The following is a 24,005-nucleotide window of genomic DNA, read 5'->3' as shown; positions in this document are numbered from 1 at the left end:
AAACCTAATGTGTCACCGTCCCACACCACCTTTCCCCTAATAAATTAAATAAACTTAACTCTAAAAAAATAAACCAAAAAATGCTTAAAAATTAAGTGGTAATATATGCATGCATGGCGGGAAGCTTTGTTATAAATAGGCTCAAGGAGTACCCTCTCTTCCAAACCGCAAAACTATGCAAACTAACAGAGCTAGCTAGGCACATATATACAGTACTACTTACTAGAACAAGCTGCAACTTAGATCTCTCTCCCTCCCTCTCTACCTTTGCCTAGTCTTGTTTTGCTTCAATGACGATCCCAGTGATTGATTTTTCAAAGCTCAACGGCGAGGAGAGGGCCAAGACAATGGCTGAGATCGCCAACGGATGCGAGGAGTGGGGATTCTTCCAGGTACGTGCATGCTTCTCTCTATCACTACTTGCTGATCTGCAATGAATCTACCACACGCCCCACATCATGTGTCTCTTCCATGCCTGGATGTGTAGCCTCTGCTTGTAGATTTATTTTGTTTGATGCATACTTGTTGTGTTTCACGAGAGTTCTTAAGGTTTCATTACCATCATTATTGTTACAGCTGGTGAACCATGGAATTCCAGAGGAGCTCCTTGAAAGGGTGAAGAAGGTCTGTTCCGAGTGCTATAAGCAGGAAAGAGAAGAAAAATTCAAGAACTCAACACCAGTGAAGCTGTTGAATGAGATAGTTGAAAAGAAGAGCGGCAACAAGTTGGAGAATGAGGACTGGGAAGATGTCTTCACTCTCCTAGACGATAACGAGAGGACATCTGAAACCCCGGGATTCAAGTAAGCAGTACTGCGTCATGTATTTCTTAATGATCACTGAGCTGGAACTGAGGAAAGAACCAGTACGTACGGCTGAAGAGTGAAGATTCTGATCAGTTCTCTCCAAGTTCACAGAAACTTGGTTGCTGACAGATTGAAATTAAAAGGCTCAAAATTATGAACTCTAAATTCTAGAATAACTTTTGGTCATTTGTTAATTAATACTGATACAATATGGCCATATTCAACTCTAGCCAAAACCATGCATGGAAACTTTCATAGGAATTCATTTTAGTAGTTAGAAATGACTCATCCTCAAATAACTTGTGCAGTAGTATGCTGATATCATTTGCCTGTGACACTGATGACAGGGAAACCATGGCTGAATACCGAACAGAACTGAAAAAATTGGGCGTGAAGGTCATGGAAGTGATGGATGAGAATTTAGGTTTACCCAAGGGATCCATCAAGAAAGCATTTGATGGTGAAGAAGGCAGTGCCTTCTTTGGCACCAAGGTAAGTCACTACCCCCCATGTCCAAATCCAGAGCTGGTGAATGGTCTCCGAGCTCACACCGACGCTGGAGGCGTCATCCTACTTTTCCAAGATGACAAGGTGGGAGGTCTTCAAATCCTCAAAGACGGCGAATGGATCGATGTTCAGCCATTGCCAAATGCCATTGTCATCAACACTGGAGATCAGATTGAGGTCTTGAGCAATGGTCGATATAAGAGTGTCTGGCACCGAGTTTTGGCCACACCAGATGGAAACAGAAGATCAATTGCTTCATTTTACAATCCCTCCCTTAAGGCCACCATATCCCCTGCAACTCAGCTGGTGGAGAATCTTAAGAAAGAGGTGGATCAAGCTTACCCCAAGTTTGTGTTTGGTGACTATATGTCTGTGTATGCTGAGCAGAAGTTCCTCCCAAAGGAACCAAGGTTCCAAGCTGTGAGGGCCATGTAAGAAGCAAAAACATTAATCTTCCTAAAAGATTACATATATATGACACATTTATGGACCCTTTTTTTTTTTTTTTAGTTTATTATGGGCTTAGTGATGAAGATTTGCCAACAGGCAAAGGATACCACTGGCTTGTCTTTCTCTGTACGTTCGTTAAGGGAGGACAGAAAGCTAATGTGGGTATTAGTGTGTTTTGTTTTCGATTGCTGTTTTTATTTCTTCGTTATGTAATCATGGGATGCTTAAATCCACATGCCAAGGTTTGCTTTGTATAATATAATTATATAAATTGAGCTTTTCGGTATTATATTGCTTTCGAGGGTCTCTTTTTCTTGCGACAGATGATGGAATAATGCTCAAAGGATCGACCATCTTAAGGTCGTTTTCTTTCATTAGCAATGATATATAAAGACTGGTCGTACATTCAGTTCTTTTGAGTATGTTGTCTTCAAACACAAATTTAATTGGTCTATTTCTAGGAAGACATGTTAAAACCATTGTACCTGGCCAACCACTTGTTGAACAAGTTGTGTTTCTTCCAGTACCTCATCAGCTTGTAGCTAAGCCAAAATTTGAAAAATAGCAATAGAAATATGGAAAAACAGAGAATAGAAAATAGATCAGCTCTGTTCAGTTTGCATAAATACTAGATACAATAATCGTATAAAACTGTTTGGATGCAAGGAAAACTGAAAGGAAAACAAAAAATAGCTCATGAAAATAACTTCCCCTGTCGTATAATAGGCCACAGATCCTTATGTGGTGTTATATAACATTTCACAAAGAAATACAGGAAGTGATCAAACAAACATCGATCAACTTTCAGTTGCATAGAGGATCTATAAAAATTAGATCTTTATTGCTGTGTACGTAACAGATCATGGCAGTTAACATGAATTACATTTTGTCATACTGGAAAGAGGAAAACTGGGGTAAGTGGCAAACCCTACCTTCATATGGGAGCCAATGTGGGAATGGATCGTATTTACTATTTGTAAAGTCAAATTCTCTTTCTTTAATCTCAATTTATAATATGTACAGTATGTTTACAAGAACCTCAGTACTCTGGTATGGCAAGAGATTAAGTTTCTTCAAAGGGCCTTTTGATCAAGCCTCTCATTCCAATTTAGACAGCGAATCAAGCTGTGAAACCAATCACATGTCTGGTCAGACTTGTTGACTGTTGGAAGTGGGTGCCGACTCATATGTATTCGTACAGAATCTCCTCTTGAGAGTTGCTGCCTTCTCTTCCCATCGAAAGAAACCCATGCATTGCTTCTAGCATCCTCTGGAATCTGTCAAATACAACCATGTTAATACTACTAACAAAGAATATAACTGGCAAGAACTATGATCAATAAGCCAAACTTTCCTATCAACGATGACATGGCATAGCAGTTATTGTATCATATTTGAGGCAACTTCATGGGATGTGGAACGGTTTTAGACCTGAGATCAAATTTGGCATAAAAAGTTTTTGTTCTTCCCAGAGACTGTCTTAAAGAAACAGGAATTCACAAAAGATGAAATAGAACTACCAAACGGACATGAATACAAGTATAACAACTCACATATGGATACAAGTAACAGAACACAGAATACTTTGAACTACTCTTTTGTGTATTGGGGTCACACCCCCCATTTGGCCTTCTGTTTTCTAACCATTTTCTTAATTTTCATAAAGAAACAAAAGATGATTCTTTGTTCCTACAGTTCATTAGGCCTCATAGTTTTTTTTTCCATAGAGAGAGGAACCAAGTCATAACTGCTTGTCCCACCCTCATCGTAAACCTTTTACCACTCCACAGCCAAAAAAAAAGAGTGAAATGACTATCTATTTAAATTTGGCTGACGACTATCTACAAAGATACTGGACGTAATTTATTAGAACATATTTTTATGAAATTCCAGGAGGATTAGGATCAAGGGAAAACCAGATCTGGCAGATGACTGACAGAAGGACATACTTCTGGATTCATCCCAAACTGTTTGGCATATATCTAACTCAGAAAATCCACAACTAGACATAGAATTCCCATAAAGCAACATGCCTCCCTCAGAAAGCCCACCACCTCCCAAGTTGAGTTTCAAAATTGCACTTGTCATTATGTTAATAATTGTATATACCTTTTTGCTATCCAGGAACACATACGGACATTGTATGATTTAGAGCTCTAAATGCATACTGTTTAGAACTATTTAAGTAACCAAGTCAAACTAGCTTGGTTCTCCAACACTTGATCGATTCCTGACATATGCATGGTTCAATATGGAAACAAGCAACATCAGAATCAGAGAGATTGGAAAATATCCCCTCAAAAAGATGTTAGCATACATGGGCATCGGAAAGGGCAGCTCCAAGATTGAATCCCCAGATCTAACATGCAGAAATTTAACAGAACTTTATAAACATGTCAAAAGAACAGAAATAGCAGAAAAGTAAAGAAACCAAAATATTTATGTTCCTTCTTGCTTCTTCCAAAATGTGGCATTTCCTTGAACGAAATAAAGCAGCTCCCTCTTATGGTTTGGCATTTGGGACCACTGTGATCTGATATTGATTTTCAATTTAAGTGTGAGCATTGTACATAACCGCCATTTTTCTCGTAAGTGCATACATCACCCTTGCAAAGAAGCTTTCCAATTCGAAAAGAGATGAATAAACAGAAATGAGTGGAGAGAATTTTCTTGCTCGACATCAAAAGCACACTATGCTCTCTAAGTGCCAACTCAGTTCAACAAAAGCAACATCCCTTTTTCTACAGTTTAAGAACTAGAGGTGGCAAAAAGAAAGATAGTACTTAGTTAAAGCCAAAATTTTCGTTAAGATATCTCCAGATTAGGAGCTAAAGAACCAAAATATCTGGTTCCTTGATAATCAATAGCATACCTTCAATTCCAGCCTTGCAGAATCTGGAAGTATAACCGGTCTAAATGAGAGGGAGTGTGGGCATATTGGTGTGAAGAGCATGCAAGGAACATTTGGATGCACCTGCATTTAGATTTTCATAATGGCCTTACTAATAGTAACAAAGTGAAAGAGCGAACAACGACCAGTGATAGTATTTGTAATTGCCGGATCGAACTTATATATTTTTCAATAAGAACATTTGTTTACATTGCAATGAGTATGAGAGACACAAGAATAGTAGAATTTATTAATTGAATTACGTAAAACACAAGCCTCTGAAATTTAATATATGCAATTAGAACGTGACAAAATGACAGAGTAGATATGTAGCTGCTGAAGGGATATTTCTTCTTCCTTCCTACTTTGCAGAGAATTCAAGACCTTCGAATGATAGATTCTAAGAAAAATGTGCTTTTCCTACGGTAGAAATTGACTGGTGATGCAGATACATGTCCAACGTGGAATGAGCAATCATCAAATGTAAAGGGTTCTATAGAAGAAATATTGGAGTTCCACCACCATCTTCTCATTGTCCTAGAATTTCAGCCATTGCTCTCTCCAAAGACACCACAAGAGGCAAGACAAGACCATCTTTCCAATGCTCTGAAAGATCAACCACCCTACGAGGTTGATCTTTCAGAGCGTTCCAAAAATAACATTCCATAAAACACTAGCTAGCCACCTCACAATGTAACAAAAGACGATCGATCAACTATAAGAGAAATATCTGCTAAGCCTGTGCATAAGGAGGATGAAGGCATTTTCTGCAGACATCCGACCACTTGGGTTCCTATAATGGTTAGATATCTTTGATGTCATCAAGGACTTGTGGCCATTAAGATTAATAGCTACCAAACAAGATTTAGGAGTAATATTTGGAGGTCTCGTGTGCCTTCTAAAGTAGCTTTCTTCGTATGGACTGCTGCTCTTAGGAAGATTTTGACCACTGACAACTTGAGGAAGAGGGAACTCATTGTGATGGATTGGTGCTACTTGTGTAAAAAGCAAGGAGAATCGCTGGATCACTTATTATTGCATTGTGAGGTGACAAGGGTGTTGTGGGATGAGATCTTTAGAAGAGTTGACGTCGCTTGGGTAATGCCTTTAAGGGTAGTTGATTTATTGGCTTGCTGGAAGGAGATTCAAGGCTGTCATCAAGTGGCGGCAGTGTGAAAGATGATTCCACTGTGCATTATGTGGTATATTTGGACAGAAATGAATGAGCGGTGCTTTGAAGATAGGGAGTGCACAATGGCGGAGCTTCAGAATTTTTTTATACACAAACTATTGCTTTGGTTTTCTGCTATTGTACTTAATAGGAACAATGCTCATGACTTCTTGTCCTTAATCTATCGTTCCTAGAATGTATTTAGATTTTCTTTTGTATACTCCATATGTACACGGGCTATGCCTATTTCATTCGTATCAATGAAACTTACCATTTACTTATCAAAAAAAAAAAAAAAAACAAGAATTAGAACCCAACCCAATCAATCCGTGCACCAAACACCACATCAATGTCATTACCAACCATGAAGCTACCAATTATAATCCTAAAAGAGAGGGGGGGCAGGGAGGGAGATTTGCATTAATAGCATATTTCTACCCGCCAAAGTAAATTGATGGCTCCCAGACCAAATGATGTTACTTTGCTTTTAAATTATACACCGACACAATGTAATAGCTTTTTCTAACACAAATGGCAGTTCTGACCTCTTATCTTCACGTCAAGAAAAACAAACAAATGGCTGTTTTAAAAGCTTAGGTCTAGTGAAAACTAAAAAGACAATTTGCAATCAATATATATCCATTTACCAATAATAATATAACCGTGACTCGAATAAAAAGCACAGCTTACCATGGAACCTCCTGCAGCTGTAGAGTAAGCAGTACTTCCTGTAGGGGTGGCTACAATGACTCCATCACCTTGTACCTAAAGAAATAGTATTTGTCGTTAAAAGCCTGGCAATTTCATAAACTTATCTTTTCTTATTTGCATCAAAGTTTTAAACATGATATGTGGCATAAATGGTGACCACTGCTTTAGATTAAGTGAATGTTGGACTTCATAATTGGAGAGAGCAGGTAACAACTCCTCAGTTCACATAAGAGTCAAGGGCATGAATTTCTTTTTCCTACTTAAGAAATGAATTCACTAATCTCACCTTGGTTATGAGTCGGTCGTGTTCATAGCATTCAATTTTAGAAAGATATGGATTAGAACCCCGATCGACAACAACTTCATTTAGAATATCGAATACTTTCCCAGGCACCGCTTTACCATTTCGAAAAATTTCACATCGAAGACGCATTCTGAGAGTTATATAGACACCATCCAGAGTATTGTTTCCATGGATGACCTGTCTTAAGTCTTGCTTATAATCTTCAAACTATAACAAAAGAAATATACTAGGAGTCAGAAAATATAGCTGATTGTGGGAAAAGAAAAACACAAAAGTTGAGTTCAGAAGCTTACACCATGGGAAGTCAGAAATCCAAGAGATCCAAGATTAAATGAGACAACAGGAGGCACAGCACCTCTAAATAAATTTGATGCATGGAGTATAACCCCATCACCACCCAAGCATGCCACAAAGTCAACCCTCTCATGCAGATCACTAGATTAAGGGCATCCAACAGATCAGCAAGCTCCAGAAGTACAGGGACCTTAACAAAATCTTCAATTATTTGTTATTAAATCAAAGAGTTCCCTACCTGGTGTCTTGACTATAAAAGGTCTGAACAAATCCAAACCCCGGGATTCTAGCAAATATATCATGCACATCAGGTTCCACAAGAACGTTCATTTTCTCTTGGTAATACAAGAAAGTGGCAACCTGAAAACCCAACGCAATAAATACAGTTAAGAAATAGCCTTGAAAAGACTGAATAGGTGAATGTGGAAGAAACCATAACCACTTACACAAAGAGACCGATATCTTTCACTAGACCCGCAGAATTTGGTAATGGTGTTTCCTCTTGAATACCAAGTTGCTAGGCAAAACACCCATACCCGAGAGAAGTACCACTAAGAACCTTTCCTGATTAATTTAGTCCTTCATTTCAATTTTACAAATAAAGTGGTCACATCCCTATTGCTTGATTTGTTTTATATGTGTATCCAACCCTCTCTGTTCCAAACAAAAATGAGGTGCTTTACTTTTTGAGGTGCCCCAAAATATATCAAGGTTCCAAAAATGGATATATTTCTCCATTTAACTTTCCATATTACCCTTAAAATTGAACCCAATTTTTTCATATATGAAACCTCCTTTTATTTGAACCACAGTATTTTTTTATTTTTTTATAGGTATTTTAAGGAATATAATGTTTATTTTTCTCTATTAAACTGTATGCCATTTGTGAACTCCCATCAACTATGGGATGAAGTGAGTACATTTCTATCTATGACTGGAAGCTTAAAACATATATTTAAAAAAAACTACTATAACATGAAGAGAAATTCCGTTAACAATCTACAAACATAAAAGTGAAAGAAAGAGAAAAAATAATCAAAGGAGCAGAAACATATTCTTGTACATAAACAGAATGTCATTTACTAATAAGATTTCTAATGGTACCTCTTTTGCTTCTTCCATGAGCTCTTGCCCTAGTTTCTTTAACAGCAATACAGTCTTTGGTGTTGATTTCCACATAAGCATCTGCTGCTGGGTACTAGGATGAGTGAAGGCCAAAGACGATTCTGTCACCTTTTCTCTAGCACAAGAGTGTCCATCTGTCCGAACTAAAAACATCTCTGCTTTCTTTCTTGATTGGACCCTTACAACACCAGTTGTAGAAGCACACATATTACCTTCAATTGGCCCCAGATCATCATTGGCTGAAATTAAGGCAGCCCCGCTATTGCTCTTCCGATCTTTTAATATTGATTGGGATCTCACAGTCTCGTCAGAGTTAGTATTCACAACAGTAGAGATATTAGTTTCTGTCATCACAGAAGGCCTATCCACTTGGTCCAGTCCATTCACAACTGGACCAACAGAAACCAGAATATGACCAATCAAATTCTTCTCATCATCAGCAGGTGATTTCTGGGTCTCTGGAGAAAGAGTCTTTCCATTGAGTGACCCATTGGGACCTCCCGACTCCAGAGGCTCGGACATAGTGTCAGTACGAACAATATCACCTTTCCACACTGTTCCATTATGCGCATCTCTAGAAATTGGTAATATTTGGAATCCTTTCAATTGATCATTTTTATAAGTAGAAGGTGAGATCTTTCTACTCCTAAAAAACCTAGACATTTCTTTTTTGGATAAAACATTGCATGTAGGAACCTGGGCCTTCAGAGGGTCAATATCTACGGTGAACTTTGCTGGGGATCCTACTCCATTATCAGCTAATTCTGATGGCATACCTTGGACAGAAACAAGGCTGCTGAGGACCCCATTACTGCTTTGATGCTTCTTACCCTTGTATGGAGAGACTTTTTCATATGGTACACCATTTGAACCCAAAGACTCCTGCATCAACCCACTCTCCTTTTCCAGCAGAGAGCTTTCTTCAACAATGCAAGACTCCTGCATTTTTCTCATTCCATCGGCATCTTGTAATAATAAACCATTGGAAGCTACTGGTTGACCAGAGACAAACTGCTGTGAACAGCGAGACATGTACTGCCTCCATCTGGAGACCATGGCCAAAGTTCTCTTTACTCCTTCCTTACTGTGAAGATATATGGGCTTTTTGCTGTAATCTGAAACTAAAGATGCAAACTTCTCGACCTGCTCCATTGAAGGTGCGGTCCCAACTTCAACAGGAATTTTGACCAGTTCAATTTTCCCAGATAGAACAGCATCATCTAGGGCAGCTTGATAGAAGTTGTCCGTTACAGTCTCTGCTCTAAGGTCTACAATTGTTTTGTATCCTTTCTTCACTAACCACTTCAGGCCTTCTTCTGTTACCTGACCACCCATCCAAAAAGCTACCTCGGAATCTTTGGACCATATGTCCTCTTTAGAAGTCGAAAAATAAATAGGATTCCAATTTGCAAACTGCGTATGGCATGGATAATTCTCCCCCCGGGGAAAACCAGAATCATAGCAGACGTTCTTCAGTCTCTGAAGTTTCCTCCATACATCCAAGCTTCGATCATCATCAGGCATCAGATAGTTTTCAAGAGCAATATGCAAGCTCTCACAACACCTTTTCATCTCACTTCTGAAAATGGCAAGTGGAGGAAGTTTATCTTCAACTGAGCTTACATCTCCAACCCGAAAGGAATTTTGAATCGAGGATCTTCCAGAAAGGACGTCCTCTCTCTCTTTGTTAAGAAGGGACACCATGCAACCAAGCACAGAGACTATTTTATCTTCCAATATTGGTTTTTCCTCTGGTGTGAAATCATATGAAACGCTACATTCGCCAGTCAATGGATTGCACAATGTATCCATTAGCGCAGCATGAAGCCATTCAGTGGTTCTGAAGATTCTACAATATGCCTCAACCTCTGCAATATCCCCAGGAACTGGACCAATCCAAGGCGCCTGTGATGGGTCATGAGACCGAAAGGTCTTCACATGCAAATAAAGCAGTCAGTAAACTCATCTTACGGATTGAATCTCCATTAAACATATGAAAGAAAGCAACTGATCAAGTATCAAACCAGGAAATTTTGGAAACTGATATACCATTCAGAGGAAGGAAATGAGTGCTAAAACTAAGATAAAATGACCAACAACAGCATTATAGTCCTCTTTTTTTATGATGAGGAAACCCAAAGACCGCGCAACATGTCTTTTATCTAATCAAACCCCGAATCCATGTAATGTGCCCAAACCACACGGATCAGGTAAATTACCAAATTTTTACAAATTGGACGTGGCCCCTAGAATTTTTTGCACCGAGGGTTCAAACCTTAGACAAGACCAAGGCCCTTACCACTTGACCAACCCTAGGGCTTACCAACAATGGCATTTATAAGGCACAGACGCAGCAGGGCAAACTTTATTGGTCAGACCAAATGGAGATTGCATTTTATGTCAGATATAGAGGCCATATTATATTGTTTGCGACTTAATTGCCGAAAAAATAAATAACAAAAACAGACAACTGCTTTAGTTTGTGATGATAAAAAACAATTCAAAGCAAAGCAAAGCGGCGTAATAGGCTAATAGCTCAATTTGGGCTTCCGAACATTTAAAAAACAGAACATCGGCTAATGCAATACAACAATTCACAATGCAAAGACGTCCAATTACAGCGCCACTAGTCATAAGTGCCTGGAAAACGAGTGGGTTTTTTTAATTCAAAACTGCTCTCCAACCATGGCCTCCGTTAGTAAAATTGACCACAAGCATATCATATCTTGTCACCAAAACCGGTAGCACCAATCGGCCTACGGTTTCTCCGCCCACAATAACGAGAAAAAAAAAGTCTTGATCGAACCCGTTACAATTTCACAAAACAAACACACAACCCACATCTTCAAGCAACAAAATTTCCCAAAAATATCATCCTCAGCTCACTCAGTCAATTCATCAAATATCCACGAGCTCGAAGATCTAGAACGTGTAAAGTAAACCCAACAACACAACAACAAGCAGCCGAATGGGTGGCAGGGAAAGCAATAAACCTGAGAGTCCAACCCGAAACTGAGGGAGAATGGCTTCGAGAGCTCCGCACTGACTACGAACTTAAGCCGTCTCTTCAACAAGTCCTTCCTCTTCAACTCGAACCCGAACCCGCAAAGCTTTAGACTACCAACTGAAAACTGAGATGGTTTAGATGGACAAAAATGGGATGCTAGAGATGATGATCGTGATGAAATTCCGGTAGCCGGAGAGGAGTGGTTCATGCCGACGACGGAGATCGTCACGTGGCACAAAAAGCAACGTGCCACCATGTGTGAATCAACTTCTATATGCGTTTTCTTTTTCCTTGTTATATATATGTGTGCGTGTGTGAAGATGAGAAAATGTAGACGCCGTGGATAATATCGTTGGCGGTTGGATTTGTAACATTATTGGTTGATTGCTTTTCGTTCCTTTCTGGCTCGCTCTCTCTCATACTCTTCCTTCCTTTCGAGTTTCGGATTGGCATTATCCAGTCTCTTGACGTGATGCTTTCGGCTCCGCAACCACGGGTCATACATACGTGTCTCTGCGTTCAGATCAAGCCGTAAACTTTGTTTCAAGGGAAATAATACACTCACGATATTTTACATAATCCTATTTAAATAAAATATATTTTTTTTATAAAATAATTTATAAAAATAATATCGTTTTATAATATTTTATAATATATAAATATTATTATATAAAAAATTATTAAAAAAATTTATACATGTACTATTATTGATGGGACATTTACTAACGTTTTATTTATTTTTATAAATGAGATGAGATGAAAATTAAAAATTAAATAAAATATTGTTAGAATATATTTTTATAATATTATTCTTATTTTAAAATTTGAAAAATTTTTTTTTTTTTTTGTATAGAAGTTTAGTAAAGTTAAAATGATTATACGAGATAAGATGAGATAAAAATAATTGTGAAAATAAACACGACCACTTGTTATGAGCTAAAAATAAAATTTTATAATTTAAAAGAGAAATGTTAGATATATGAATTCAATGATTTGATCTGATTATCTGAAATTAGATGAGATATATTGTATTAAATTAGGTTAATTTGTAAATTTATTTTGTGAGATTCATTTGTAAATGAATTATTTCTCATATTTTGAATATGATGTACGGAGCTCAAATTATAAATTGAATTCAGCTTAAATAAGTTTATATTAATTTGATCTATTCAATTGAAACCGATGAGAGTCCTCAACTATAATTCATAATTTCATATCCAAGTTCGCGAATTGTATCAAAATTGTCAAATTGTATTTATAAATTTTGTTAAGCATATAATATTGTTTAGTAAAATTATATAATAATAAATATTGTAATATCTTTTTTTATATGTTTATCTCTAAACAAAAAACTCCTGTCTCTAAATAAAAGCACGTGTCTATCCCATTATTGACCATTTTCAAGAATGAAATTATTGACCATTATTTTTGTACATGGTATTATCATTGACATTATTGATAGGATTGGCAATCTTTCTATTATTGGTATTATTTTTTATTTTCGATTCCGTTTGGATACGGAGGTAAAATAAAACCATCTCACTTCATCTCATTTTATCTAATTTTAACTAATAATCTCACTATTATTTACAAAATATCTACATTCATCTCATCTCATTTCACTATTCAAACATAAAAGTCATTGAGCTCCCACTTCATATACGTTTAAAAGAGATCTTAAAAAGAATAATAATTATACATACAATCATAAAGTACGTAAATGCCGCGTAATTACTTTAAAAATAAATAGAGTCTATTATTAAAAAATTAATTTTTTTATATATGTCTCATATTTTATTATTTTTTTAAAAACGATTAAACAACGATTGTACAATTCACGATTGCAAATATATTTTCTCTAAAAAAAATTTGTCAAATGATTCTGTTTTTGCAAAAATATGAGCAATCCATTGTAAAACAATGCTTCCCAACCTTCACACATCACATTTTTTTAAATTTTTAAATTTTTAAATTTTTTTTTTTAGTTTATTCTTTTTAAACTAATTTAATTCTTCTATTCATTATTCATATATTAAATTTTTTATAAAAGAAAAAAATAATAAAAATTTAAAAAAATATGATGTGTAGAAGTTTGGTAGATTTTTTCTTAGAGAATAAAATCTTTAATCCACAGGGCTCCATCGAAGAACATATACTTACAAAAATGGTAAAAATCTGATGGTCATGATAATGAATGACGCACCCACCAAAAGAAAAGAAAAGAAAAAAATACTTGTGTTACACGAAGATATTAAGATGTAAACTTCTAATCGAGCTATAATCAAAGTCAGCTTGACTGCTCAACGTTTGGAGGAGGAGTTGTCTGAAGGTTTGATTTATGGCCGGGAAGAGCAGCCTGCTTGAGGGACTTGTGTCTCTCCTCTCCCGTTTGAGAAGGTAACTTCTCGGGTCGGTAATGGGTTTCGTTTAGGTCCAGTTCTGGCTTCCGCTTTACCTTCTTCTTTATCATTCCACCATCAGACACCCTTGCATCATCCAGGGAATTGCTCGAGGTTCCCTTTAACTTCTCTTGTTTTATCCTGTCCAAAATAAGAGGACCATTGGTTGAGGGGCTCTGCATCCTGACTGCTGCTGTTGAACTAGAAACTGGCCTGTCTGCTGAAGTTAAACCATGGCTGCCAGTTTCTGAAGATATGCGCTCACGCATAGACTGTGGCTGCACAATTGAATTACCCTCCGCTCGAACAGTCTCCTCTATTCTAGGTCCCAGCATCTTCTTCCTTCTGATTTTTTCCTGATCCTGAATACATATTAACAGCATACCAATTTTTTTAATCAACCTGAAGCGTGAATAGCCTTGCAAACATCCATCAAGACAGAATGCAGAACACATACCTTATGTCTGCTATGCAGTGCCCTCCGCCTCTCTTTTGCCTTGCAAATCGCTCTTTTGATCCCGTGGTTGTCCATGAAACCAACTGGCCACAATCCTGCAAGCTGAACCACAGAGAGGATTCTTGACTCAAAAAACTAGGAAATTACTGAGGAATGTTGACAATCATAATGACACTATAATCATAGAGAAATCAACTTCAAAAGCACAGAAATCATAACATGAAAGAGTCTTAAGTGTTTCAAGAGTATTTAAATGATAGTATAGTGAGTTTTTCTTTAAAAAAAAAAAAAGAAATCAAAGTGTATCAAAAATTTTAGGTGACAGGTAGACAAAAAGAAATGAAGAAAGAGATAGAAATCAGAAAGCTTGTCAAACGAAATTGCCAGTCAACATTATTCAAATTTTGTGAGAAGAGAGACCATTTGTTCCATATCAAGCAAAAGACATTTTTTGTGCAAGTAAACCATGCTGAAACACAAAACCTGTATAAACTCACAAGGAAACAACTAGAGGAGCTGATTTGGACTTCTTAATTCTCTGGACATTTTTATGGTCATTTCATGTAGCTTCATTAAAATTTCAGACGTTACGTAACAGAAGCAGCAAGATAGGCACAAGTCTGGAAATGCTGACAGTGAAACTGACAGTCAAAGTAAAAATTGAATTACCTCTGCATATAACTTCCTAATTTGTGGACCTGCATCTTCATCCAGCCCCTAGATTAAGCATATGAAAAAATAAGAAAAGTTCCATCCACTACCAATCAACATATTTAGCAGGCAAGGGCAGAGAAATCTGTACATCAACAAAAAGATCATAGAGATCACAAATTTTGTCTTCTAATGCAGCATCCATACTAAATTTCTTTTTAAAGACTCCTTTTTCTTCAGAACAAAATTCTTGAAAATCATCTGATGCTCCAGCTTGCTGCACAAATGCCTGAGAAAAAAAATCAAGACTAAGATTTCAGCACAAGCATCAAAGAAAACAATCTATCCGGCATTGCTCCAATATACACATCTTTTTACAGAGAAATAAAATAAAATTATTATTACTTCACTAGTGATAAATGAAAGAAAGAAATTTAAGATGGTTTGGCCAGGACTCTTCTTCAATACATCATTCCTATGGGAAGTAGTTATTGATTTCGATGTGCTAAACTTTCATAATTTTCTTATATCTATTTCTCCTTCTTAAATAGGTGATTTCTCTTATATACGTCCTATATACTTGGACAATGCTTATTTTTTATTATTAATAAAAAATTGTAACTATAAAAAAAAGAAGGTTTGGCCAGGAGAAAGAAAGAGTAATAACCGCACCAGCAAGGGAAAACAATGTCAGACACTCCTCTAGGATTAAAAAAAAAAAAAAAAAAGCCAGAAAGAAGACATTCCAACTGTGAAAGACACAATAGCCTCTAACTTAGCATAAGAGCAGGATCCTACATAAAGCTCAAAAAGGGGAAAAAAAGAATTGATGCTGACCATGAGATGCTTTGTGAGCTAAGTGGACCTCAAAAGTAAATAGATACGTAAAGACAAAGAAGCTCAGTCCACAATTATCTGTCATATATTAACTCTCATCCGTCTAAAAGAAAATAGATTGGGAAAAAAAAAACGCTATAGCGGTAAAACACACCACATGGGTCAAGACTCCTAGGCACAAGTGTAGATGGAGAGGGGGGGGGGGGGGGGGGGGTGTTGGTAGACATTACAAAACAATCATACCTTCGATTGCTCCCGCATTTTAATCATGTCAACTACTTCCTTCTTTCTCTGTTGAAACCTATTATCTTTCTCCTGTTTCGCTGACAGACCCATACTAATCATGACTTTCAAGTTTCTCTGTAGAAGAAAAGCATTGGATAAGTGCTAGCCATTTTTCAGTTGTTTTATATGAATTAAAAACCCATATCATAAACCAAAATGAGTTAATCAAAGAAGACCACTAGTTAGAAGGAAAACACAAACACACACACATGCAGATTAATACAATACAACTCTATTTATCTAGACAAACAACAATAACAAAGAAACTTTATTATCTACCAAATTCAAAAAGTTCCATAATTTAAGAAAGAAGTCTATCAAAAATCTTTTTTTGATAGGTAGATAGTAAAAGAGACATAAAATTGCTATTTTTTTTTATAAGTAAGAAATTTTTTTTGATAAGTCGTAGGTAAGAAAGACTTCATCAATAATATAAAGATTTTATCAATGTACACAGAGAGTATACAACATAAACACCTAAATAATCTGGCCTTTACATGACAAATGGAAAATGGAGCACTAGATACCAAGAGTGATATCATTTTTATAACAGATGACAATACCTTCAATGTTCTGAGCTGAATTAGATGTCCAAGAATGCTCATAAGGCGGTTAAGTAACTCCTTGGATATTCTCCCTTGGCTTGCCTGCTGCAACCAAATAATATTATTAATAACAATAAGCTTATTGAACTTTGTCAGAGGCTTAGGGTATACAAATATACGGCCATGATGAAAATTCCCAGAATAGCACAAAACCAAGAGCCAAAAAGTTAAAGTGATTTTAGCTCTTTTTTAAATACCGCTAGTCTAGCAACTTTTGCCAGTTTCAGCTTTATTTCTCGAGGTAATCTCCTTTTAACTGCCTGGGATGAAGAATCTGCCTCTTGATTTTCAATAGCCGGTGGCCTCGCTGTAATAAGTTACACAAACAGCAATTAATTATATGCAAGAAGTTCCAAAAATTACCTTTTGTAAAAGATAAGCATTGTCATGATAATTTCAAGACTTACATTCAGCAACCATCTTCTCTAACTCTCGGATAGCCTTTTCTAGTGAACTTTTTGGCCTAGCACTAGTATTATCCTTTCTATGTGTTGTTGATTTCTGCATAAAGTTAAGAAATAAAATCAAGACTAACACAGACATGATATACAAGGAAAAAACTAGCACTTATTTGCAGCATCTTCTAGTTTTCCTTGAACTCAACCAAATAAAAGAAAAGGAGATAAAAAAAAAAAAACAAGCTTATTTCAAGACTGCACCAAGGAAATGCCAGGTAAAAAGTATGGCTCGCTTCACGTACTCTTTCCATGGTCGGGTTCAAAACCTAAACTTCTACAAGATTGTCCTTACATGTTTTACATATGTCAATTTATTCGGACCTCAGTAGCTCTCTGTAAAGCCTAGAAAAAATAAATATTTTGATAAGTAAATATGACTCATGGAACCATATGGGATTGAAACTGTAGCTATACTTTCCATCCCTTCCATATGGAGGAAGGAGATGATTTTAATCCAAAGAAAATTGACCTAGCTAAAAAATAAGACTAATAGCTCCTCTTGAAACCTTGCATAAATGTTCATCTTTTCTAGTCATCATTCATAAAATGTGGCCTAATCAACAGGGGAAAAAGGAAGACGACGTTCATAAAAATAACATATATTAGTTTCTCTTCTGACAAATTGATGCACTAGTCTTATGATCCTGTTTCTCGTTATGCTTAAAATCTAATTAAAAAAATTATTTCCACACTTTAGTTTGGAAATTATAACAGAATTATAACCACCAAAAACAAAAATATAAATGGCAGATGTTTTTAAATAACATAAAAAATCAACCAATGCATCAAGAGATCAGATCAAAATATGTGATTTTTACATCTCAAAAAGACATGTTAACCTCCACGACCGCACTGTCAAACACTGGAACACCTGTCTGTATGCCCTTCTCTTATTTGCCCCCCCCAAAACCCGATTATCATTTCCTGTACTATGGATCATGAAATGGATTTATATCAAGCATACACCAGCTAAAATACCAATGTGTTTGAGATATAGAAATGTGTGCACACGAACATGCAGTGCATACAAATGAATCCTCATCCCAGTACATAGATTTTCCGATTTTGCCTAGCCTGGCACAACATGTCCCCATCATGATGCATGGTCTGTATATTATGGCAATCAATGCATTAAAAAAGGGAAAGGGTAATTTTTTGTTTTAATCAGATAAATAGTAACTTACTGTCATTTGCATGGCATACTTATCCACAGAAAAATTGTTGTCAGATGGTTCGCGGATGCCATTCTTTTCTTTCGGCCTAATTGACAATTCCAACTGATCAACATTGTTTGATGGCCTTCCAGATAGAGATTTAGATTGTACATGATCACTATTGTCAAGGTATTTCTGCTGGGAAGCTTCAAAGGATGCACTTGCTTCTTTCAATTTGTCAACAAGGTTCCTAGATTGAATGACTCCTGTCTTCTGCCTATCAACATCCCTTACTTCAGCTAGAGATACAGAAGCATCACCATTAGAAACTTTTTGAGATACAGAGGGATCAAATATCATTTTGGTATCAACATCAACAGATTTCTTTTTGGAAGAAATTCCAGTAGCACCCAATTGATTCTGGATTTTCACATCTTGAAAATGTTCACTTGTGACAGCCAAATTTTGTGAGGGACTAGAAGAGTCCTTCATATTTGCGGCTGCTGTCTTGTCCTTCCTTACATGTTTGGATGATGCATGAAATTCATCATTTCCACCATGACCCTTTCCCAAATCTTTTCTGCGCCTCTTCTTTGGTTGCTGGTTAGGTAATACAGTAGATTCGTTTCTTGTATAAGAAAAAAAAAACAGTTCAGTTATATGGGGAAGAAAAAGCCAAAGATAACAGAGCTTCATTTTCTTTGATTCAACTAATTCAGAATCCACAAAATTGTCAGACAGAATCTTGGTAAAGATTAAAAAAACAGAAAAGAAAAACCAATAACATTCGTAACATAACCAACAAGTAACTCCAGGAGTTAGGTAAATAATGACATATAATAAATTAACCAAAACTCAACTATAAAGGAAACATAAAAAGATGAATGATGATAACTCATGTGATTTGAAATGATTGTCTGCCAGTTGAAATACTAATTCCTGACAAGGAGTTCTGCATGCTCCCATTTGTTACGCTTGGGAAGAGATGTAGGAGAACAATGAATGCAAGGTGTACGCCATATTCTTGTAGAGAAAGCTTCAAGTATAGAGCTTGTAGGGTGCCGAGGAATTGAATCATTCTTTCAGACCTTATGAATTCCCCATGGTTAAGGATTTATTGTACTTGAAGCTTATTGCCTGTGTGAGCATAGGATAGCCTATCTTTATTTTTAACAAAAATGTCCACCATGGTAATATATGGCCATCCATCATCTATGTTTGGTGGGGGGGAAAGCAGCTAGACATCATATACCATTATAAGCACACATAGCTCCGATCAGCCCAAATAGACACATTGACCATTGACTACAATTTGTCATACAAAAGGCACACCAGGATTTCTTTTTATCTTTTTGACAAACTAACAGGTCCCTAAATTTTTTAATATGTTGATTTAAGCAAACAAAAGGGGGCAAAACTAACAATTCAGTGGTGAATCTGCCCTGTCCTCAACCTTCCACTCTGCTCCACTGTACCTGATAGCTAAACTAAATCTTCAACATCCCCCCTCTTCTTTGTTTGGGCAATGTAACCTCGAACTTAAGGCTACATACTAATGCATTGGAAAGGATCTACTGTTTGGGTAATGTGCCCTAACCTAAGAGCAGGAAAAAAAAAATAGAGTATAGCTAACTAATGTGACTCTGATAAGAGCAATAGAGTCAAGAAAAGGTTCATAGAAACTCACATGCGTTCCAACTTCCCCCTATTAACAAAAAACCCATCATGTTTTATAGCTGAGTTATCAACTTCAAAATATTCATCCTGCAGAAAAGATAGAGAGAGACATTACAAAAGCATTATATACCTTTTAAGACATCAATGTCATAAGAAGAATCCTACCACTTAGAGCTGCAAGACAATAAACCCAGATATACAAAAAAATGATAATACTCACCAGCTCAGCATCATCTATGAAAGAGTCTTCCGTATCATATTGATCATCATCAGGAAGATTGCGTAAATCTTCGTCATCACTACTATCCTTACCCTGCGAATTATTCATATTCATATTATTTTTTTATTCATATTCATATCTTTTTTTTTTTGGATAGTTAATTATTCATATTCATATTATCATATTATATTGCACATATGCTAATATTCTCTTGCACATCAGACAAAAGATAAATATCTTGGAATCAATTGTTCATCTTATATGTCCCAGAATCAATGATTCTGCAAAAGCATCCTAGATAAAAGAATAACAAAGGGAACAAAATGCAAAGGACATGCACATACCATGTAGAGACGTTCAATCTTCTCAATGACGGCACTAAAACGATTTGGAGCAGCTGCATCATTCTCTTCATTCTCAGTTGGCTGTCCCTAGAAGGTGAGGCACAACTAAAAAGTTAAAGTGCATAATGAAACCAAGTTTTCATGTGCAGTGAAGACACAAAAGCAGATGAATGAACAACAATGTTTGTCGTAACCAATATGGAGTCTATACTGATGTAAATGAAGATGAGTTCACACTCTTAACACCTACAAGGTCAAGCATGCAACCATATAGAATTGTGTAAAGACCAAATGCATGTCTTCATGCTGCCGTATATGCATATAGCCATCCAAAGTAAAGACATCAATACCTGATGTATAACAAATCATGAGGCAAGAATTTGAGAAGATATTATGTAGAATGAAAGTGTAGGTTAAGAGTTTGGGAATATCTAGTCCCAAAAATTCTAGAGAACCATTCAGTAATTAATCGATCACTAACTTATAAAAAAAACTACTCAATCACGATGAACATAACATGCCAAACCAACCTCCAGTTCAGCCATAAAGCTCCATCGGTAGGATTAACAGTATAATTGCTGAAATCAGTTCCTGAAATAGCTTGATTTATGAAGATATATGCAACTGACACCGATTGCTTGAAGAGATATTTGTTAAACCGACCCCAATAAGTTGGGATTAAGTATTAGTTGAGTGAAGCTGAGTTGAGTTTAAGCTAGCCATAAAAACAAATTAAAAAAAAAAAATCTACTAAGGCATTTTCTTTATCCCAACCACGCTATTGACAACAGCAATCCCTCCAGTTAAGTTCAAAACAATACCTTAAAACTACACATACTCGGAGACAATAACAAAACAAACTAAGCATTGGACTTAGTTTCATCCAAACGAATACATGAGAATAACAATCGCCCATACCCCATCAACAGCAACACAATTAACGGTAAATATGGCGTAAATGATTCACAAAAAGAAGTCAAACATTACGTCTTCCGGACAAAGCTCAATTACACCGTATCCCCATGCAAACCCATGCCAAACATACAAAAACCCAATTATGTACACAATTACAGACACTACACGGATGAATCTATATGTGTGAGTGTATATATGTCTTACATGTATGTGCAGATATTAGTTTGAGAGGGACTCACCGGAACGATGCAAGGCTCGAGAGCGGGGTGGACGTTGGCGGCCGGCTCCGGAACGGAGGAGGAGGTAGATCCATTGACCTTGTTAGCGTCTTTCAGAAGCTTCTTCCACGATACAATGGTGGTCTCTCCGGGTCGGAGCTCCACCGTGAAAACCTGTCGGTCTCCCGCCTTGACGAACGACGACGAAGCCCTCGACGACTCAACACCGCCACCGCCACCGCCACCACCAACTGCCTTCTCTTCCTCCATAAAAACGAAACAGACGGCGGCGGGTCAAGAATTCTATGGCGTCCGGATCTAAGGTTCGAGAATTGGTATACGAGACGACATACGAGAGCCCTAGGTAGACCGAAGGGAAAGGAAGGGAAAGGCAATTGGTTTTGAGAGAGATTGCGCGGGATACAAAAATGTTTTAGTGGAGGGTTTTAATTTTTGATTAATAAAGAACGAGTATTAAAATGATTTTTAACTGCAACATTTTCATGCCGTTTGTTTCCCGAGAAAGTGAGAATGGGGTAAGGCAATGGGGTAGGTCCAAAGTCCAAACCCGGTTAGAATTTGGCCTCTTCTAACTTCCAATATAAGCCCTTACATATTTTTATTATCCAAAAAGTAAATAAATACAATAAATAAACAAAGTTCTGATTGAGGCATAAACAAAAAAACAGCTCTTTCTTAAAATTTCCAAGCCATTGAAAAAGTCATGAATAAGGAAGATCTTTTTATATTTTATTATAAAGTTTTATAAATTTTATGTCCCATAAAAAAATTTATATTGTTCGTTGAATATATTATATAGTAGTTATTAATGTCTTAAACCACCTAACAAAATTTGAAAATTCGATTACTCTAAATTTCAAATGGAAAATTACTTGAATTCTATTACATACGGTTATTTTTGTATACTCTACTAATGTGATTGGTTAAAACAGTTATTTTATATTAAAAAAAATAACACAATCAATAACATTAATAAAATATACAAAAAATACATAAAAGTTACTGCATATTAAATATTTTAAAGTACTTTAATAGTTACTCCAGAAAATATCCTAAATATTTCAAAACTTATATCTAACATAACACCTAACTATGAACAAAAAAAAATTATTAAATAACCTTGAATTATTTTAAGAAATGGACACACACACTTTCCACCCTCTAAGGTCCCGTTTGGATTGCAAGATGGTCTCATTTTATTCAATCTCATCTCAGCTCAACATCTAAACACCATAAATACAAATACTTTTCAATTTAAAATTTTCAACTTTTTCATATAATCATTCTTTAATCATTACAACTTTCTCAAACTTACAAACAAAACACAAAAAATAATTCAACTTTTTCAAATCTCAAAATAAAATTAATATTAAAAAACTATATTCTAACAATATTTTAACTTTATAATTTTGTATTCAACTTTTTTTTTTCTCAAAACCCTATAAAATATTTTAACTCAAATTTTTTCACTACTATTTATAAACTATTATTCTACATTCACAAATTTATCATCTCATCTCATTTCATGTCAACATCTAAACGATGCCTAAATAATAGACATGTAAACTTTGCACTACAAGCCACCAAAGCCAAAACTACTAAAAACTAATAAGTAGCACCTTCATCCAATTCTAAGGGTTAAAATATATGAAAAATGTTTGAAAGTAGGTGACATGGAATTGTTTTGAGACTATAAAAGTTAAAAGTAATATTATATAAAATTATGGAGTATGTAAGTTTTGATCACTTTATTTGAAAAAAAAAAAATGGACCCACCATTAAAACTTAAGTTTTTTCATGCGGATTCCAGTTTTACCTACTTTTTTCTAAAAGATTATACAGGACTTACACACCCTAAGAATTAGGTTTGCAAGGCGGGCCCCTACATCCAACCCTTTCAATCCCCACCTAAGCAGGCAGGAGCATCCGCTAGCATACGGTGGGCGAACAAATGGATTGAAGCTGGTTTGAAATGCCAAGGGGCGGGTGCGAGGTTGGGCCCTGGGCCTACCCGAATTTCACTCATATGCGCGACCCAATATAATATATATATATATATATATAATACACATCATATAGATTAGAAAAAAAAAATCCTAAATATAAATACTACATTTTTCTCTCTCTCATCTCATATCTCTCCTTTCCAACTTCTTTGTCATCTTCCTTTCCCTTTCTCTTCTCTCCCTTCATTTAACACATTAATGATTGTTAAGTGTGTTCGCCACTAGAGGTGTAAGACTATTGGACCGGTCCGGAAAAATCGACCAGACCAAATTTCTGACATTCTGTTGTATATAACATTATGTTTTGATGTTCTAATATTGAGTGGGGAAGCAATAACATCTTTATGTTCTGGTTAACAAACTCCACACTTTATTCAATTCCATTTAGCTTTGTATTATGAATTTCTAAGTTTCTTAGTTATGTATGTTTTTAAGACTTTTATTATTTTGGAATATAGTTTATATATATATAATTTTGTTTTTTAGAAAATAT

The 24,005-nt window shown here is 36.0% G+C and overlaps 3 protein-coding genes across 6 annotated transcripts; 1 reads left to right on the top strand and 2 right to left on the bottom strand.

Moving 5' to 3' along the window:
• Nucleotides 1-275: 275 nt before the first annotated feature.
• On the top strand, nt 276-1,748 carry LOC108984687 (1-aminocyclopropane-1-carboxylate oxidase 5-like). The gene is made up of 3 exons (XM_018956727.2): nt 276-392; nt 577-803; nt 1,154-1,748. The coding sequence occupies exons 1-3, from the start codon at nt 291-293 to the stop codon at nt 1,746-1,748; spliced, it is 924 nt and encodes a 307-aa protein (XP_018812272.2). The 5' UTR covers nt 276-290.
• An 837-nt stretch (nt 1,749-2,585) lies between these two features.
• LOC108984685 (NAD kinase 2, chloroplastic-like) lies at nt 2,586-11,733 on the bottom strand. 2 transcript variants are annotated; one of them, XM_018956720.2, is made up of 8 exons: nt 11,252-11,731; nt 8,238-10,190; nt 7,372-7,493; nt 7,133-7,274; nt 6,822-7,046; nt 6,515-6,589; nt 4,636-4,737; nt 2,586-3,040 (listed from the first exon to the last, which is right to left on the bottom strand). In XM_018956720.2, exons 1-8 carry the CDS (start codon nt 11,519-11,521, stop codon nt 2,837-2,839), a joined length of 3,093 nt encoding a protein of 1,030 aa, XP_018812265.2. In that variant the 5' UTR covers nt 11,522-11,731; the 3' UTR covers nt 2,586-2,836. The 2 variants fall into 2 exon arrangements, with proteins under 2 accessions (XP_018812265.2, XP_018812267.2); XM_018956722.2 differs by lacking the exon at nt 4,636-4,737 and having other exon boundaries at nt 11,252-11,733.
• A 1,613-nt stretch (nt 11,734-13,346) lies between these two features.
• On the bottom strand, nt 13,347-22,076 carry LOC108984686 (ubinuclein-2-like). Of its 3 annotated transcripts, none has more exons than XM_018956724.2 (13): nt 21,507-22,076; nt 20,353-20,439; nt 20,009-20,101; nt 19,799-19,875; nt 18,142-18,739; nt 16,907-17,000; nt 16,697-16,806; nt 16,458-16,544; nt 15,853-15,969; nt 14,924-15,061; nt 14,791-14,838; nt 14,122-14,223; nt 13,347-14,026 (listed from the first exon to the last, which is right to left on the bottom strand). In XM_018956724.2, the coding sequence occupies exons 1-13, from the start codon at nt 21,753-21,755 to the stop codon at nt 13,553-13,555; spliced, it is 2,274 nt and encodes a 757-aa protein (XP_018812269.2). In that variant the 5' UTR covers nt 21,756-22,076; the 3' UTR covers nt 13,347-13,552. The 3 variants fall into 3 exon arrangements, with proteins under 3 accessions (XP_018812269.2, XP_018812270.2, XP_018812271.2); XM_018956725.2 differs by having other exon boundaries at nt 16,458-16,541; nt 21,507-22,043; XM_018956726.2 differs by having other exon boundaries at nt 20,353-20,433; nt 21,507-22,043.
• Nucleotides 22,077-24,005: the final 1,929 nt, after the last annotated feature.

The sequence above is a fragment of the Juglans regia genome, chromosome 6 (assembly GCF_001411555.2).
Source record: "Juglans regia cultivar Chandler chromosome 6, Walnut 2.0, whole genome shotgun sequence".
NCBI lineage: Eukaryota > Viridiplantae > Streptophyta > Magnoliopsida > Fagales > Juglandaceae > Juglans > Juglans regia.
Note: the sequence above shows the minus strand (reverse complement) of the source record. Positions and strands in the feature narration are given on the sequence as shown.